Source organism: Apium graveolens, chromosome 5 (assembly GCF_009905375.1).
Source record: "Apium graveolens cultivar Ventura chromosome 5, ASM990537v1, whole genome shotgun sequence".
Classification (NCBI taxonomy): domain Eukaryota; kingdom Viridiplantae; phylum Streptophyta; class Magnoliopsida; order Apiales; family Apiaceae; genus Apium; species Apium graveolens.
This window is the reverse complement of record NC_133651.1, coordinates 143402785-143421119: the sequence shown is the minus strand read 5'-3', so window position 1 is coordinate 143421119 and position 18335 is coordinate 143402785. Positions and strand designations below refer to the sequence as shown.

Below are 18335 nucleotides of genomic sequence, written 5' to 3'. Positions count from 1 at the left end.
CTTGTATGTGATAAAATATCGTTTCTCTTTGGTTTGATTTTCTTATAAACTTACATATAATACGTAAGTTTTTTTTTCAATCATAAATTTCAAAACGTAGTCGAATTTTAGTAAATATGCTATTTCATTACAACAAACATTTTATAAAACTAAAACACATACATTTGTCAATTGATGTACTACAAAATTAACTTTTGTCAATTGATGTACTACAAAATTTTAAACATGTGTTCAAATTTTATTTTATATAAATCTAAAAAATAAATAATAATGATGATTATAATTTTTGGCTAAGGATTGCTATTATTATTATTATTATTATTATTATTATTATTATTATTATTATTATTATTATTATTATTATTATTATTATTATTATTATTATTATTATTATTATTATTATTATTATTATTATTCGTGTTGTTGTTGTTATTGTTTTTTATTTTATTATTATATTATTATCATTATTATTATTATTATAATTATTATCACTATTACTACTATTATTATTATTATTAAAAAGTTAGACTCAACTAAAAAATATCAAATTAATATAAAATCAATAACATTGCAACAATTTATTTAAAAGTATTTTTTTTTTGTAAATAGTGTATTATTTAAAAAAATCAAATAATGGAAAAATAATGTAGAATCATCTACTCGCCTCTTTACTTGCATGCTACAAACTATACAAATCTAAAATATAATTATTGCTCGTTTGGAAAATTTTAAAATAAGTAATTTATGATTTAAAATAATTAATTAATTTATAAATGATAAATAGATGAATATTTATAAGTTAAATAAGTGTTTAAATAATTTTACTTTTAAATAATTTTTTAATTAAAATAAACTAAAATAAATATTTGTGAATTATAATTATCTTAATTCGTAAATTTTAAATTATAAAGATATGTAAAACATTGATTAAAAACTAAAGTTAACAAAAAATCGAAAAATCAAAATAAGTTTAAAAAAATTTCATAAGTCACAAAATCCACTTATAGGTTGTGTGAACAAAGACTTGTCCATAAATAGTTGGGGTTTATTACACAACTTAAAGTAATAGTAACACGGGCGGGACAAGAAAAAATATTATTTTAGCAAGTTAATTATTATAGGGAGCAAAAATACAGACATGCACCCTGTCCATTATGTTGGTACTGGAAAAAAAATATTATTTTTGCCAGATTATTATTTATCGATTATTATTTTAACTGTGTTATGTCGGCCAAACACACCATTAGATTAGGGAATTGAAAACACACTAAACTGCAACTTTTACATCATGAAAACATACACCCGAAACTCCCCAGAGTTGGCAACAGGAATCAAGAAGATCAAACATTTAACCATGACTTAAAAAAATGATTTCGGATACAAGAATCACTTCTTGGTGCACAAAATGGAACTATTCAAGTAAATAACCCCATGGTTGAAATACATACTACATATCAATCACTAACATCCAAGATTCTTTGTTTCCTCAGAAATAACATATAACCAAACACTACACAACAATGAAGAACAAGCAATGCTATCCATGTCATCATCGTGCTAGGGAAAGTAGCATACAATCAAAGGCGAGACAAATGTGCATCACTTTGATTCCCTTTGCTGAGAAAAGGGTAATCTGTATATCCCACTACAGGATCTTGAGTATAGAAAGTAGCTCTGACATACCTATTTAAAGGTGCATTATTCTTGAGCCTCAGAACCAAGTCCGGGTTTGAAATAAACAGTCGGCCATATGACACTAAATCAGCATCACCTTGAGCAACAGCTTCAAAACCTAGTGCACGAGTGTAGCCACCACTGCAAATGAAAGTTCCCTGATAAGCTCTTCTCCAAGTCCTAATTAATTCGGCTTCCTCGACTTCACTGACATGTCTCCCTGATTCTGTTTGGCCATAAGCTGTGTACCTAGGCTGAGTTATATGAAGGTAAGCAAGTTTGGATCCTGACTCTAACTGGAACTTATTAAGCCTGTCAATAACTGCTAATCCAAGACTACGTGGATCTGAGTCTTTGGCATCAAGGTGGTCAATTGCTGGTGATATTCTGAGCCCTACACGATCTGCGCCAATAGCTGAAACTACTGCCTGAACTACTTGCATTACAAATTTGCAGCGGTTTGCAAGTGATCCACCATACTCGTCTGTGCGATCATTGATGCCATCCTTTAGGAATTGATCGATGAGGTAGCCATGTGCTCCATGGATTTCAATTCCATCAAAACCTAAATAATATTTTCTTTATTAGTTTTTATTTATAGCATAAACATCCTACTTGTATAACATTAAAATGGTATTCAGATATGACAACGTGCCCAGTAATTAAGTTCAAGATTCAATTGGTAAACATTCTGCAGTTGAACTCCAGAGATTGTCCTCTCAAACATTCACTTACTATTTACTTTTCCAATTTATCATATGCTGCAATGAAACTGTAATAAGCTGTAATCCCCCACTATGTTAAACATGTATTATAAAATAACAGGCATGGCATGTGGTACATCTGAGGTACGGAGGAGTATAATTTGTTCTAGTTCTAAATAGCATAGATTACATGCAAGTTGAATGTATGAAGTCAAGCAAATTTACCTGCTTCAATGGCATTTACCGCAGCCTGACGGTAGTGTTCCACCTCCTCTGCTATTTCATAAATCGACAAAGCACGTGGTTTTGGGTAAGTACCGAATCTCCCATCTGGCATCAGTATTTTCCACCTGTTTGATATTGGGTTTGACGTTGAAGATATTGGTGATTCCCCATCAGATTGATAAACTGATCAAGTCATCAGTTCACTAGTTTAGATTCGGGATATTAAAGTTTAAACATCCAACAGAGATCATTTGCATCATAGGAACACATGCAACTAGGTCGCTAGGAGTGAAGCACATTAACAATAGCTCATTTCTTCTGGATATGTTGCTAGCTACCTTATATTACCAGCATGGAAATGAATCACTGCTGCTAAAGTCCACCGAGGTTAAAAATCCTTGATGCAAACTTCAAATTATTCTCACATTTTACAGTTAACAGTTCAAAACAAGAAAATTAACTGTACTTGCTATTCAAAGGTCAAAAAAAAATAGAAGCAGAACATGAAAAGATTCCGATGAAAATAACTGGTCAGACCCTATATGCCAAAAATTATTGTACAAGCATTACCTAGATAACATTAATAAATTCGAGAAAAAAATTGTCGGCCCCAATCCCGAAGAATAAAGAGAAATGGTGTACATACAGCTTGATTAAGATTTTCCATTTTCTTAGAATGATAATAGTTAATGGAGATACATGATGCAGTGGATACAGAATTGAAAGATGAGTAATCTCCAACAAGACTGACATCAAAACATATATAACTAGGAACCACCCTATTAAACTCTGAATCCAGCTGAGGCTGAGCCAATAATACCTTGATGAGATGCTCGACCAACATGCCAAAGCTGACAAAAAATAACAGCTCCTTTCTTGTGGACTGCATCCACCACTCTCTTCCAAGCCTCCACTTGTTCTTTATTGTATATTCCTGGAACATGAGGGAAACTAGTTTCCCACAACATTTTTCACAATTATTAGCGCAAGAATTAAAAATCTTCTCCCACTCAAAATAGATCCGATCAATGGCCAAAAGCAATCCATGTGGAAACAACTATATAAAATGATAACAACTTGTCCTAATGTGAATTGTTAAAGTAACAAGTTTTTTGGAACTTTATATCTATTATTTTTTCAGTGGAGGGGGACATGAAAAAGAAAGCATGATGTACACAAACACGCCATCTTTTTTCTATTTTTTTAAAAAAAAATCATATGCAGACCAGACTATCTGTTTGATACCTACCTAAAACGTTGCTATGTTTTATATAGTTTAAATTTTCAAGATTTTGGATCTTGTCTTGAGATTGAACAAACGTTTGGTCTATGTTGGCTGTTGCCACAACTATTGCAACATTTAGGTTGTGTTTGGGTGGGGTGAATGAAATGGAATGGATGTAAGTAAAAGAAATAAATGGGAGTTGGAGGGAAGATTTGAAAAAAATAATTAGATGGACAAAATTGTTATGATAAGAATTGTGAAGAAAACAGGGTTAGTAAAGAATGAAGCATTCATCTCAAATCTTAAATTGGGGGTGTTTAATTATAATGTAGGTGATTAGGAATGGAATGGGTGAAAGAATAAAAATTTTAGAAAATTTAATCATTTTTCCACCAAAAATCTCATTCCATTTCATTAACCCCAACCAAACACAACATTATAAGACTAAAATCATGGTTAAAAGAAACACCTTTTAACAAAAAAAAGATATGAAAAAAGGAAATTACCCGGCGGCCGTGGGTGAAGTCATGGTACCCTCAGTTATGAGAAGACCACCATCAGTTGATCTCTGAGTATAGTACTCCACCAGTGCTGCCTGTGGAATTCCATTTATAGCCCTGCACCTCGTCATAGGTGCCAGCACTACCCTGCAGTGCACACACAAACAAATTTCAATAAATTAAACAGCACTCTAAACTGACAAGCCCAAATGTTCTACTAACGCATCTGTATACTTGGTCGGATTCATAATTCCGGCAAAGTCATCGGTGATCCGCCGGTAATATTAAAAGATGTGTAACAAAGGCGCAGAAATGACCTGTGAGATAAATTGAACTTGCCCATCTTGTATGGAGAAAAGAGGGTCGGATTGTTATCGGACGGCGATGAATCAGCCATGATTATTGGTCGGAGATGGTATGTAATATGACTCAAGATTAATGTTGTCAAAGACTCGTGTATGACTTCAAAAATCTAGGAGACTATGTAAAGCAGAGTGCGTGTCATTATTATGTACTAAATTAAAGGGACTGTGTCTGGGTGCATACACACGGTAAGGAAGGATATAAATAAAACGTGTGTTTACAATTACAAGTCCAAGAACTCACTTTTCACATGTGCTTCTCTCCGTCCACTTTATTTCCCTTTCTTTTTAAATGCTCGTTCATCTGTGTTTTCAAAAACAATTTTCTTTTCTTCTTATTATTATTATTATTATTATTATTATTATTATTATTATTATTATTATTATTATTATTATTATTATTATTATTATTATTATTATTATTATTATTATTATTATTATTCATTTTCCATTTATAACAGACGAGTATATCAAATTTTAAGTATATCTTTTCACTACCTCCATAAACGTGAAAATAAAGAAATTGAGCATCATATGTTCTTTGGCCAAAATTTTAGTTTTATTTTGGAGCTTGTCTTCGTAATACTTGATTCGATTTTTTCTTTTGGGAGGATTATAAAAAAATAAAATTATTTAAACAATTTGATTTTTTATATTTGCACAATGATTTTCATCCTTCATCCCAACCTTTTTTAACTAATTTATTTTGAATTTAGCTTTAATAATATTCACTACGTATTTTTTTAGTTAAATTTTTTTTATCGATCAAATTGACCAAATATTAAATATTACTTTTATATATTATTAAAAAAATTATTATATATTTAAATAGATTAAATGTAATTTTCAGTAATATAATTATTTTATTTTGTTCAGTTATAAAATATTAATAAACTTAATTCAAATTTTGGTCAATTGACCTCACACCACTAAAATTTAATTAAAGAGGGATGGAGCAATTTAATTTGACCATGTTTGATTTTAGTGTTATTTGGTTCGAAACTGTTTGATTCTCGGTAAGAAAAGCTTTTGAACTTGTAGGTGGAACTTGTAGGTGGTGTTGTAAAGTTTGCTCTTTCTCATCGGTGAGACTAACAACCCATATATATAAAGGATTCCAGACTTATAAATTGAGATTGGATCGTGAGTTTGGTGGATACAATGTAGCATTCTAGATTAGAAAAATGAAGTTTTAAATCATAAGTTTATTATGTTCTTGTTGTTAATTCTAAAATTTAACGATAGGAAGTTATTCTGATATGAGAACTTAAATTTTCATGTAAAGGTTTAAGAATTTTTCTTAATGAAATTCATAGATAAATTGAATTAAAGCGGGGGACCTCAAAGAGTTATGAGATTCGTTTAATAATTAATTTAAATTAATAATTAATTTAATATTATTTTAACTGGAAAAATAAGTTTATTGATATGTGGGTTAGACTTGACTGAGCTTGTATGGGCTGAGTTGGTCAACTCTGATTTAATTAAACTTATTTGAATATATATATTTATATATTCTGTAACGGCTGCGAATTTAATATATATATTTAGTAACGTTTGAGAATTAAATATTATATTCTATAACGGCTGAGTTAATACAATATTTAAGTCTGTCGGTTACACTTTCATTTCTTGTACTATAAATACCAAAAGAAACCAGGAGGTGTATATACACAGAAAACACATCTCAAAAACTTTCTAGTTTCTCTCTTCTTCCTCTTTACTTTCTCTGCTCTCATAACATAGTTAGTGGTTTTTCCAGCGACTGAGGTACTCGTCGAAGTTGAGTTTGTTGTTGCTGTGAACATCAAGTTCGGAGCTCTTTTATCCTGGAGGAGGCATTGCAAGCATCCCAACACAGCAGGTGGGGGCAATTATCCCTTCAAGAGCAGTCAGGGTTTCGAGCAAGGCTTGGTGACTCAGCTGATTAATTTTCTTGTTGCATTGTACCTATTGGCTACCACTGTTTTTCTGTTTCTTTTCACTGTGTTAAAACTATAGTTACCGGTATGTTCTTACAATTACTGATATGCTTTCTATGTGTGGTGAAGTCATAGTATTATCAGGAATCTTGAAACATGCTTTGATAACATCACTATTAATACAGAATTCCTTACCTTTAATGGTGAGTGTGATGGTCTTATCAGTAGAGTTATATGAAGCAGTCGTCCACATCTCTTCAACAAGCTCACAGAAGATGGTGGGTGATTCTAGCATTGCATAGTTGAGTTTACAGTTCTTCACAGAATCCATCATTTTGTGGTAGTCACTTGAATGTTGAATCCCCTTGTTTACTAGAGCCGTGAAGTTGTTCTTCTCATAGATGTATCCAGTTTGTGGCATGATCTTGACTACTGGTGCCACTGTTAGAGAGTGGAAATTGCAGAGATAGAGATGATAGTTGCTTTAGAGAAAGAGAGAATTTAGAGTAGATGATTTGAGAATGATAAAAGAAAAGTAATGGAAATGAATTAAGCTTTTATACTATCTCAAAAATAACTGTCAAAAATAATAAAGTAAAATAAAGTAACCAATGAAAATTTCCCAAAATAGCCATTTAAAAATAAACTGTAAAAATTCCACCAATTATCCGTCGTGTTATGCTTACAAACTATAAGTATACTCGATGGATAAGGTTCAGGGAATTAACGGCTAAGATTCAGACAATTCCACGGATGAGAGTAAGTATGTTATCCGTCGAGTTATAAAATATTCCAGAAAAGTAATTTATTATATTAATAAAATGTATACCGGCGGATGATCAAACTCGATGGATACTGATCATCCTTCGAGATGTAAATTTTGACTTAGCCAAAATTTCATCCTAGACTGTAAAACCAATTAAATTTCCGGCTGCATTACAACTTACAAATTTTCTTAAGAAGATTTAACAGTAATTTAGCATACCTAACTCACTTACCAACTTTGAAATGTGGATTCATCCAGTGGCTTGGTAAATATATCTGCAAGCTGCTTTTCACTTGAAACAAAATGTAGTTCCACAGTACCATTCATTACATGTTCCCTTATGAAGTGGTACTTGATATCTATGTGCTTTGTCCTTGAATGCTGTACTGGATTTTTAGTGATGGCAATTACACTTGTGTTATCACAGAAAATGGGAATTCTTTCCACTTGGAGACCATAGTCTACCAATTGTTTTTCATCCACAAAATCTGTGCACAGCAACTGCCAGCAGCAATATATTCAGCTTCAGCTGTAAAAGTAGAAACTGAATTTTGCTTTTTACTAAACCAGGACACAAGCTTATTTCCTAGAAATTGACAGGTTCCTGTTGTACTTTTTCTATCAATTCTACAACCTGCATAATCTACATCTGAATAACCAGTTAGATCAAAACCAGAATCTCTAGAGTACCAAATGCCAGGTTTTGGTGTTCCCTTGAGATATCTGAAAATTCTCTTAATAGCTACTAAGTGAGATTCTCTAGGATCAGCCTGAAATCTAGCACACAAACATGTAGCAAACATTATATCTGGCCTACTAGCTGTTAAGTACATAAGTGAGCCAACCATGCCCCTATAACTTGAAATATCCATAGACTTTTCAGTAGTGTTTAATTCAAGTTTAGTTGCAGTAGCCATGGGAGTTTTTGCAGATGTGTAATCCATTAGATCAAACTTCTTTAAAAGATCATAAATGTATTTAGTTTGACTAATGAATATTCCATCACTAACTTGCTTAACTTGCAAATCAAGAAAGTAAGTTAGTTCTCCCATCATACTCATTTCATACTTACTTTGCATCAATTTGGCAAACTTTTTACAAAGTTTTTCATCTGTAGAGCCAAAAATAATGTCATCTACATAAATTTGAACAAGTATACTAGAGTCATTAATATTTCTAAAGAAAAGAGTTTTATCAACAGTACCTCTAGTGAAGTGATTCTCTAAAAGAAACTTTGACAAAGTGTCATACCAGGCTCTAGGTGCTTGCTTCAGTCCATAAAGTGCTTTCAAAAGATAGTAAACATATTCTGGAAAGTTTGGATCTTCAAAACCAGGAGGCTGACTGATATAGACTTCCTCCTCCAAATCTCTATTCAGAAAGGCACTTTTGACATCCATTTGATAGACTTTGAAATTGGCATGGGCTGCATAGGCTAAGAAGATTCTGATAGCTTCAAGTCTTGCAATAGGAGCAAATGTTTCATCAAAATCTATTCCTTCTTGTTGACAATAGCCCTTAGCAACCAATCTAGCTTTGTTCCTGACTACTATGCCATTTTCATCCATCTTGTTTCTGAATACCCATTTGGTGTCAATTGAATTCTTTCCTCTAGGCTTGGGCATCAGCTTCCATACCTTATTCCTCTCAAATGGGTCTAGCTCCTCCTGCATAGCTAAAATTCAATCAGGATCCAACAAAATTTCTTCTACCTTCTTTGGTTCTTCCTTAGAAAGAAAGTTGTTGTACATACATTCTTCTTGAGTTGCTCTCCTTATTTGAACTCTAGAAGATACATCACCAATGATGAGCTCAAAGGGGTGATCCTTTGTCCATTTTCTTTGTTGAGGTAGATTAGCTCTAGATGAAGAGGCCACATTGTTGTCTTGATGTGTGATTGAGTTTTGATTGTTAGAAACTCCCCCTGGGTTAATGGATATTTGATTTGAGAAAGGGGAGCTTTCTGTAAGTGATCTATTCTGACTTCCAGCTTCTTTTGATGACCCGACGGATAGTGAATTTTGAGTACCGACGGATGAGGCTGGTAGTCTCCTGACGGATGAAGCATTTTGTAACTCGACATATGTTGAATTTTGTGCTTCATTGGTAGTGGATTTTTCTGTATTATCCTTTGATACTGTTTCTTGATCACTTTCATCATCACTGTCATCACTAACCATCTCCATATTGTCAAATTTGAGGCTCTCACGGTAATCTCCATCTTGCAGTCCTTCAATTCTTTAATCATCAAACAAAACATGTATTGATTCCATAACAATGTTGGTTCTTAGATTGTAGACTCTATATGCTTTACCAACAGCATATCCAACAAAAATTCCTTCATCTGCTTTAGCATCAAACTTCCCATTTTGATCAGTTTAAAACCAGAGTACGTCACAAGAGTATTAAGGTTCAAAGTAAAGAAAACTAGCATCCACTGTTACAACGAATAAAAGAATTACAAGAAATCGTATGCTTCCTTTTTTCGTTGCGGTGTGCTAAAACGATCTTCTTAATTTTCTCTCCTTGCTCCTTGCTTGTTACTTCGTATTGGGAAACATCTCTGAAGATTACTTATATAGAAGTCCACAAGAATCAGCCGTCTCAGAAGTCCGGTAGAACACGAATTAAAAAATTAGAATTAAATTTATCGACCCCAGGTGGCCGCCCCAGCTTCCCAGGCGGGCGCCTCAGCTTCCAAGCGGCCGCCCCAGATCCCAGGCGGGCCCCTCAACACTTTCTGGAAAATTCTTCTTTCTGGTCCTGATTTTGCTAATTTCTTCGCACAACTCCATGCAATTGATTACATGTACTTTCCTAGGCTTATTATGATGAATTCTTCCTACATACGCAAGTTATACCCTAAAATACAAACACACTAGAAAAACGCATCAAATACACAAAATACTTGATTTCAAGACATCAATTCAAGCCATTATATGACGTTCTAAGTGGTATAAAATGGCACTTATCACACCCCCAAACTTAAATCGATGCTTGTCCTCAAGCGTCACAGACTCAAAAACAAAATAAAAACATGCATGAATGCAAACTACATGAACGCAACGATCCCCATCGTAATGACTAAACCAACCAACACATGACATCTCAACAAATGCAATTAGGCGACTAAAGATCAATCAAATCACACAGGCTAACATACAACTAGAAACGTGGTGTGTGCAAATGCTTAACAGATATGCTTCGAAACTAGATCAATTATCATAACTCAATTATCCTCAAGGCAATCACATGATTATACGAAGAATAAATTCTAGACACAAAATGACTTATAACACTTCAAGATCACTGGAGCTTATTACGGAATCATACTTTTATTCAATATAATAAACAAATGCTTATTTAATCGTGCAATGAGTGAGGTCCACAAAAGACTTATGCAATGGCATCCATTTAACGAGCGTTGGGTTAGCGCATCCCAGACTAGAAAAGCCTTAGGTCACTAGGCACAAAGTCCCCTAAGAACCTAATAACTCGAATACCAAAGAGCTCACTCGTGATCAATTATGCATTAAACCATATATATTTTTTTCTTTTTCTCTTTTTATTTTATTTTTATTTTTTATTTTTTCAAATTTCTGAGCAAGTGCGTTTCGCTCCATCTTGCTCAACCCTAGACTACTCGCATACAATACGAGCCGGCTACTAGCCATTTGACGCCTAGCCACAACTAGCAATGAATTCCAATTTTTACTCCAATTTTATCTTTTCATGCCTTTTATCATTAAGAGCCTATTATACATTCTAAGCATAAATAATAGATTAACCTCAAAAACCATCAAACCATGACAACAATCTAGTCCTTAAGCATACTCTAAGACTTAGTGAAATTATAAGTGTTTCTAGCATGCATGCCAACCTAATAAAATTCAATATCACTCTACCGCTATCACTGCACTCGCATCAATATCACATATCAATTAGTAAGGCAACACAAAAGGGATCATGGTTTATGCATGAGCTAAATGTCATGATAAATAAAGCTATAAAATAAAAAAAAACTATAAGGCAAAAACATGCAACTATATGAACTAAACTATCATGAATATGCAACTACATGACACACACACAAATATGTTCCTTAACTACCACCCCCAAACTTAAAATCTTCACTGTCCCCAGTGAAGGTAATAGAAAGAAACACAGGATATACCTACTCAGAAAGATCATCATCATCATCATCACCCTCAGAGGGTGGAGTGTCAGGAGGCGGATAAGCAGTGTCCTCACCAAAAACGGGCCACTGGATGTCAGCTCTAAGGCCTCTGAAAGCAGTCCCAAGTGCTAGGGTGAGCTCCTGTGAAAACCTACTCTGCGACTCGTACATCACATCCATCCTCCTGGAAAGCCTCATGTACTGGACATCAGCCATCCCTGAACCATCACCTTCCTGGGCTCTAGAAGAACCTGCCTCGCCATGAGCCAGACTGGGCCTAGCCATCGTAGCACCAGCTTCTGGACGTCCCCCTGGGAGATGATATCCCAAACCATGCTCCTCGGGCTCTCCATCCGTCCACCCCTGCATCGCATTCAGCGTCAATGAATCAATAGGAGTGGCCGACATCTGCAGCTGCTCATAAGAAGGCCAGTGGACTCCAACTGCCTTGCACAGCTTCGTGACGATAGAGGCATAATGGATGTTGCTATGCGACCTCCCCCTCAAAAACTTCAAAATCCTTTGGTAGATGAACTCACCAAGGTCCACATAATATTCCTCATTCAAAATCCCCTACAACAACTTGGCTCTCTCAACTGTAACCTCATGTGCATGCGAAGAATGCAAAATATTAGCACAAATAAAGGCATTCCATGCACGGGCATACCTGTTCATCGCAACAGCCGGAAAAGAACAATACTCGTTAGATCCCATCTTAAACTTCCACACCGTGCCCGGCTGACAAAGAGTAGCAATAATCAAATCCGAGTCAAAATCCTTGGGGGTCTTCTCATTCCAATTCTCCTCCTGGGGCTTTCTCTGACGCTGCCCGATAATATGCCGAATCTCCGTGGGCTGATAATCAACAGTAAGCCCACGAACAACCGTATACCCATTCTTGTCGGCCTTGGCGTTCGCATAAAACTCGCGGACCACACTTATCGGGACCGCCTCAGAAGACTCACAAAAAGTAATCCACCCCTTCTCAATAATCATCGGTAATAACTCACCATCCCTCCCTGATGGCAAAAACCCCCTCTCCTTCAGAATCGGCTTCATCAGAAGCCAAGCATACTCTTCCTCAGCAGCCCTGTCCACCAATCGGGGTCTCGCAGCAGTACCCCTCGAAGAATCAACAATAGGAATGGTGCTGCTGCTATCAACAGTTCGAGATCTCTTAGGGGCCATTGAAACTGAGAATAAGTGTTTGAGATTTGTGTTTTTTGTGTAGGAGAGAGTTTTTTAAGTTAAAAGTATATGAGAGTGTATATGGAGAGGTTGTGTGTATATATAGGGTGGGATTTAGGTTTAGAATTAGAGTATGAGTGGGGTTTGTGGCTTGTTTGTTGGAGAAAATTCATGGGTTAATGGGGTTACAGCTGTGGTATTTTATTTTTGAGGTTTTTCTGTTTTTTTATAAGGCTAGAAAAAAAATTCCGGCAGTCGAGCTCCAAGCGGCCGCCCCAGATCTCCAGGCAGGCGCCTCAGCTCCCAAGCGGCCGCCCCAGATCCCAAGCAGGCGCCTGGGAGGTTTCTGGAAAAAAAAAATTTGCCTTTGTTTTTTCTGATTTTTTTGGGTTTTTTGGATAGAGTACTAACTTCTAAAGGTTCCTATAGTCTCAAATCTTGGGTTGCCTCCCAAGAAGCGCTTCTTTTACATCATTAGCTTGACGTAGAGTAGTTCGATCAAGTTGACAATAAAACGGCACTAACCACTTCCCGGTTTGCCGTGTCCCCATAATAGTGCTTCAATCTCTAACCATTAACCTTGAATGCTTGGCCCGAATTGTTCTCAAAAATCTCCACCGCTCTATGTGGAAACACAGTTTTGACGATAAATGGTCCAGACCACCTTCATTTCAAATTTCCAGGAAAAAGTCGGAGACGAGAGTTGAATAAAAGAACTTGTTGCCCTGGCATGAATGACTTAGGAGACAGCTTCCTGTTGTGCCACCTTTTTACTTTTTCCTTGTACATTTTGTTGTTCTCGTACACTTGCAATCGAAATTCATCAAGTTCATTTAACTGAAGCATTTGCTTCTTCCCAGCTGCATCTAGATCAAGGTTTAACTTCTTCAATGCCCAATAAGCCTTATGCTCCAGCTCCGCAGGTAAATGACATCCCTTATCATAGACAAGTTGAAACGGGTACATCCCAAGTGGAGTCTTGTATGCTGTTCTATAAGCCCAAACAGCTTCATCGACCTTTAAAGACCAATCTTTCCTTGACGGACAAACAACTTTCTCTAGAATGCGCTTGATCTCTCTATTAGACACTTCAGCTTGACCATTAGTTTGCGGATGATAGGCAGTAGCAATACGATGATTTACATTGTAGCGTTGCATCATAGAAGTGAACTTACGATTGCAGAAATGCGACCCCTCATCACTTATGATTACTCGTGGTGTTCCAAACCTTGCGAATATCTTCTTATGAAGAAAACTCAACACTACCTTTGAATCATTTGTCGGTAGAGCCTTGACTTCTACCTATTTCGAGACATAATCGACTGCCAGCAAGATATACTGATTATTGCAGGACGAGATAAATGGTCCCATAAAATCGTAAATGAACTTGAAATGGTTTCAGGTTCTTTCTCTAAATCTGCCTAGTTTATGTTCTGATACATCAAACTTTATGATCAGTATTTACAGATATTACTGTCTTTGTGTATTCTGTGCTTAAATTGAAATTTGCTTAAGTGCTAATTGTTGTCTGATGTAAATTTCTAAACTCTGATAGTGATATGGATGTTTCTGTGACTATTCAATCCAACGAGGATAACTGTGCTAGATGCTGACCTAGTAGTCTTTAAATACTAAAGATCCCATGTTTGAAGTAATTGTTTATGTGAAAATCTTTTTACACAAGCAAATTCTGATATTGAGCTTAGTTAAAGTTTACTTTGTGTATCTTATTACTAAGTCAAAAACTAGAATAGTGCTTCTTATCTGTTAAGTTCTGATGTTAGTAAATCTGATGGATGTACTAAGTGCTGATAAGCCTCACTTATCAAAAGAAAAAGAAAAGAAATAAATATCAGGTACTCCTTTGAGATCAAGAGTAAAAATGTGGAAGGGAAGACCCAAGTACATTGCTGGTATTAAGTAATATGCATTAGAAAAGCAAAATAAAATTTTCTTGGTGACTTTTCACATTCTCTGATTACTGGAGAAATACTTTGATAACAGCATAAATTCTGATAAGCAGTCGTGACTCACTTACACTGAGAAGCCACTGTAAAAAGGAATTCCAAAAGATGCATAAAATGAGCACAAAACAGTTGAGGTGGACTCATGCATGAACTCATTCTTTAGTAGACTTCAGAATAATGACAGATTTTGAGCAAAGTTCTTAGTTATGCCTTATTTCTAAGATGTACTGAAGTGAATCAGACTTTACTCTTTGTCTGATATTTAGCTTATTGCACACACATACACTCCATATGAATGATGAAAATTACTGTGGTGATAAATGTTGTTTTAGATGAACAGTCTAAGTGTCAGTTGTATAAATTCTGAGGACAAGTTCTAATGGAAGTTCTAGTGATTAAGTTCTGATATACCCATATCAGTATTTGTGTGAAGAATTATAGGATTAAACATTCACTTTTCGAGTAAAGGAGCCATCTTCTGATGACTTTTAAATTCTGTTAATAATCAAGTTCTGATGCTGACGTGGCAGTATGTATTTACTTGGTTTATTTTTGGTCATTACTTCAACGATTATATTTTCTCAGAATATTGGTTTATGTGAGATAAATCAATCATAATCATTATGGGTTAGTGGTTAACGTGTATGTCCTGAAAAACTGCATGTGCACGGTAATTATTGCTTATTTTACGTGCCCATTAACTTCTGCTCTAACCGTTTATTGACTGTTCACATGGTGATAGGTGTAAAGTGTATCTCATGCCTCAAAAATACAACTGTTGAGTGGAGAGAGTGTATATATGAGAGATAAAATATTTTCTAATCTTTTACTTACTTTTCTATTCTAAATCTCTTTTACTTTCTCTCTCTCTCTCTCTCTCTCTCTTATTTTTTGAAGTTGTTTTTCTCTCAGGACTTTTCACAAACACTTTGCAAATATTCTCTTACTCAATTTCTTACAGAGATGGCACCAAAAGACGTAATTTTCGATGGGGCTAAGTTTGTTCCTAATAACTTCTCCGCTATTCTTAGCAAGGCAGAAGCCGCATCAAAACTTCACATCATTCAGGACTTTCTTAATAGTTCTGATATTGGGTACGCTTTGACCCAACCTGATGCCGTCTCTGGTATTCAAGTGCTGGAGTTCTGGAGAAGCGGAGTATATGATGATGGTGGTGCTCAAGGGTCCCCAAGTATTATTTTTTCATCAGGGGAGGATGAGCATGTCGTGACATTGGCCACGGTTTGACAAGCACTGCAGCTGCCCGAGAACTGTGTTTATTCTACTGTTGAGGATCCAATTCTTCAAAACATGATGGCCAGTCTGGGGTATGAGAGGACATTGGCAAAGCTGGGTCAGTTGAAGAGATCTTACATACAGAAGGAATGGAGTTTCTTCTTTGACTGCATAACCAAGGCTTTTGCAAACAAATGTTCTAATTTCGATGCAATCTCCATATTCAGCCAACAAATCGGGTATGCTCTCATTAACGAAACTGATTTTGATTATACAAGTGTTGTCTTAGGTTTCATTGGGGATAGAATGACAGAAGACAGAAATACTGTTTACTTTGCTAGATTCTGTCAGCTTATTTATAGTTTTTGTTGTGATGATAAGCCCCAATCAGCTAGTGAATTAATTCCATCATTCAGACTAGGTAAAAGAGCTTTTAATGACTTATTATCTACTGATAATAAGAAGGCTGTGTTAAGACCCCTCCAAGTTCCTTTATCTGTCAAACAAGCCTTAATAACCTATGATTCAGTTAAATACACTGAACTATATCCTGATATCTAACCATCAGAACCTCAACCACCAGCACCTACCACCTCTACACAACCACCTCAAACTTCTCAACCACAACCATCAGCACATCGAGTGAAGCCTTCATCTTCAAGACCAAAGAGGACAAAGAATGTACCTTAGTCTCAACAGAAGAAAAGGAGAATTATTCTGAGAGATGAATCGGATTCTAAGGAACAGGCCCCTTTTTCAGAACCTGTTGTTGTAGAAGCTGAGAAGGTCTCTTCTCAGAAAGATACTGTAACTGGGAGTTCTAGGCCCCTTAAAAGGCTTAGAAAGTTAAATTCTGATGATAAACTCCTATAGTGTCTCCACCTTTGAAGAAATTGAAGAAACAGAGAGCTCACAGGGACACAGTTGAGTCAGATTCAGAAGATGAGGAAGCAGCTAAGGAAGGGGGTCAGGAATCTCTGATCCCAACAGAACCAATTGTTATTGAATCACTTCCTTCTGCACAACCAGAAACTGCTCAAGACAGAGTGCCTACACCTCCTGTGTCACCTATAATTGAACAAGTACATACTGAAGACCCAGGTACAAGTGCTGAAATTGATATTCATATCTTGATTGTGCCTGAGGTTCTGTACTTAGAAGCTCCAGCAACTCAACTCACTCCACCAACAACACCAATTCAAGATGCTGATTTCAATGAAGATGTTCCAACTACACCAATTCTGAATCTGGATAATGAGAATCATATTTAAGGTGGGCATCAAGATTTGGTTGTTGGTCAAAACTTAGATGCAGATCAGAATTTAGAGGATGATGTTGAAGCCTCTATTGCCTCACATACTGCTATTCTATCAGAGGATGCTGATACTGCTGGATCTATAAGTTCTGCTGCTGATAATGCTAAAACTACTGGTGAAGCTGCTGCCAATTTAGATGGTGATGCAGCTGGTCCATCAGGACATGTACCTCAACAAACAGTTAATAAAGCTGATTTAGTCAAGAAGTTTGTTAAAGAGGAAGCACCAGTAACTTGGAGTGAAACTCCTAGAGGAAAGGAGTGGACTAAGGAATGGAACACAATTAGTTTTGTTCCTTCTGAAAAGATTCTTGCTGAGCATCTGGCAAAAGCTGATGAAATGCTGATAAATGATGATTTCAAGGCACAATTGAGAGTTACTGCATTGAGTACTAGGCACCTTCAAGGTCAACACTCAATAACTCATGCCAAGGTGAATAAAATTCAAGAAACCTTGATCCAGCAAGATATGAATGTGAAACTTGAAAATAACAGATTTTTCAAGCCTGCCTTTGATAGAATTGCCTACATTGAGAAAACTCAGGAGAAGCAACAAACTCAGATTGATAAAATTTTAAATAATCAAGCTTCTCATCAAACTCAACTCAATGAGATCCAATCTTCAGTGGAATTGCTTGTCTATCTTCTTTTACCTGGTGATGCCAAAAAGGGGGAGAAAGTGATTAAGTCCAAATGCAAATCTATTCAGACACTAAAGGGAAAGGATGATGGAAATGATGACCAGGGAAACTCTGATAAGAGTAGAGGTCATGGTCAAGGCAAAGGATTTTCATCAAGTAAAGCTAGAATTACAAGTCAAGGAACAAGTTCTGATACTGGGAGAAGAATAAGTTCTGATACTGGTAAAAGGATAAGTTCTGGTGAACATCTGGAACTTGATGAAGAAATTTCAAAGAAATTATTTCTTAAAGAAAATCCAGGAATGGACTTTGAGAGTCTAAAGGAAGAAGAAGCTAGACTCAAAGCAGAAAGTGTCAAGATAAAATCTAAAGCTTTTGTTGCTGAAAAGAAACTTCCAAAGCTTAAGGGTATTGTGATAAAGGAAAGAACAAA

General features: G+C 35.6%; 1 protein-coding gene across 1 annotated transcript; it reads right to left on the bottom strand.

The window, feature by feature from the left end:
* Window positions 1–1331: 1331 nt before the first annotated feature.
* LOC141724546 (12-oxophytodienoate reductase 3) lies at window positions 1332–4856 on the bottom strand. Its single transcript, XM_074526719.1, has 5 exons — window positions 4646–4856; window positions 4335–4475; window positions 3424–3554; window positions 2604–2786; window positions 1332–2239 (listed from the first exon to the last, which is right to left on the bottom strand). Exons 1-5 carry the CDS (start codon window positions 4723–4725, stop codon window positions 1578–1580), a joined length of 1197 nt encoding a protein of 398 aa, XP_074382820.1. The 5' UTR covers window positions 4726–4856; the 3' UTR covers window positions 1332–1577.
* Between the last annotated feature and the right edge of the window lie 13479 nt (window positions 4857–18335).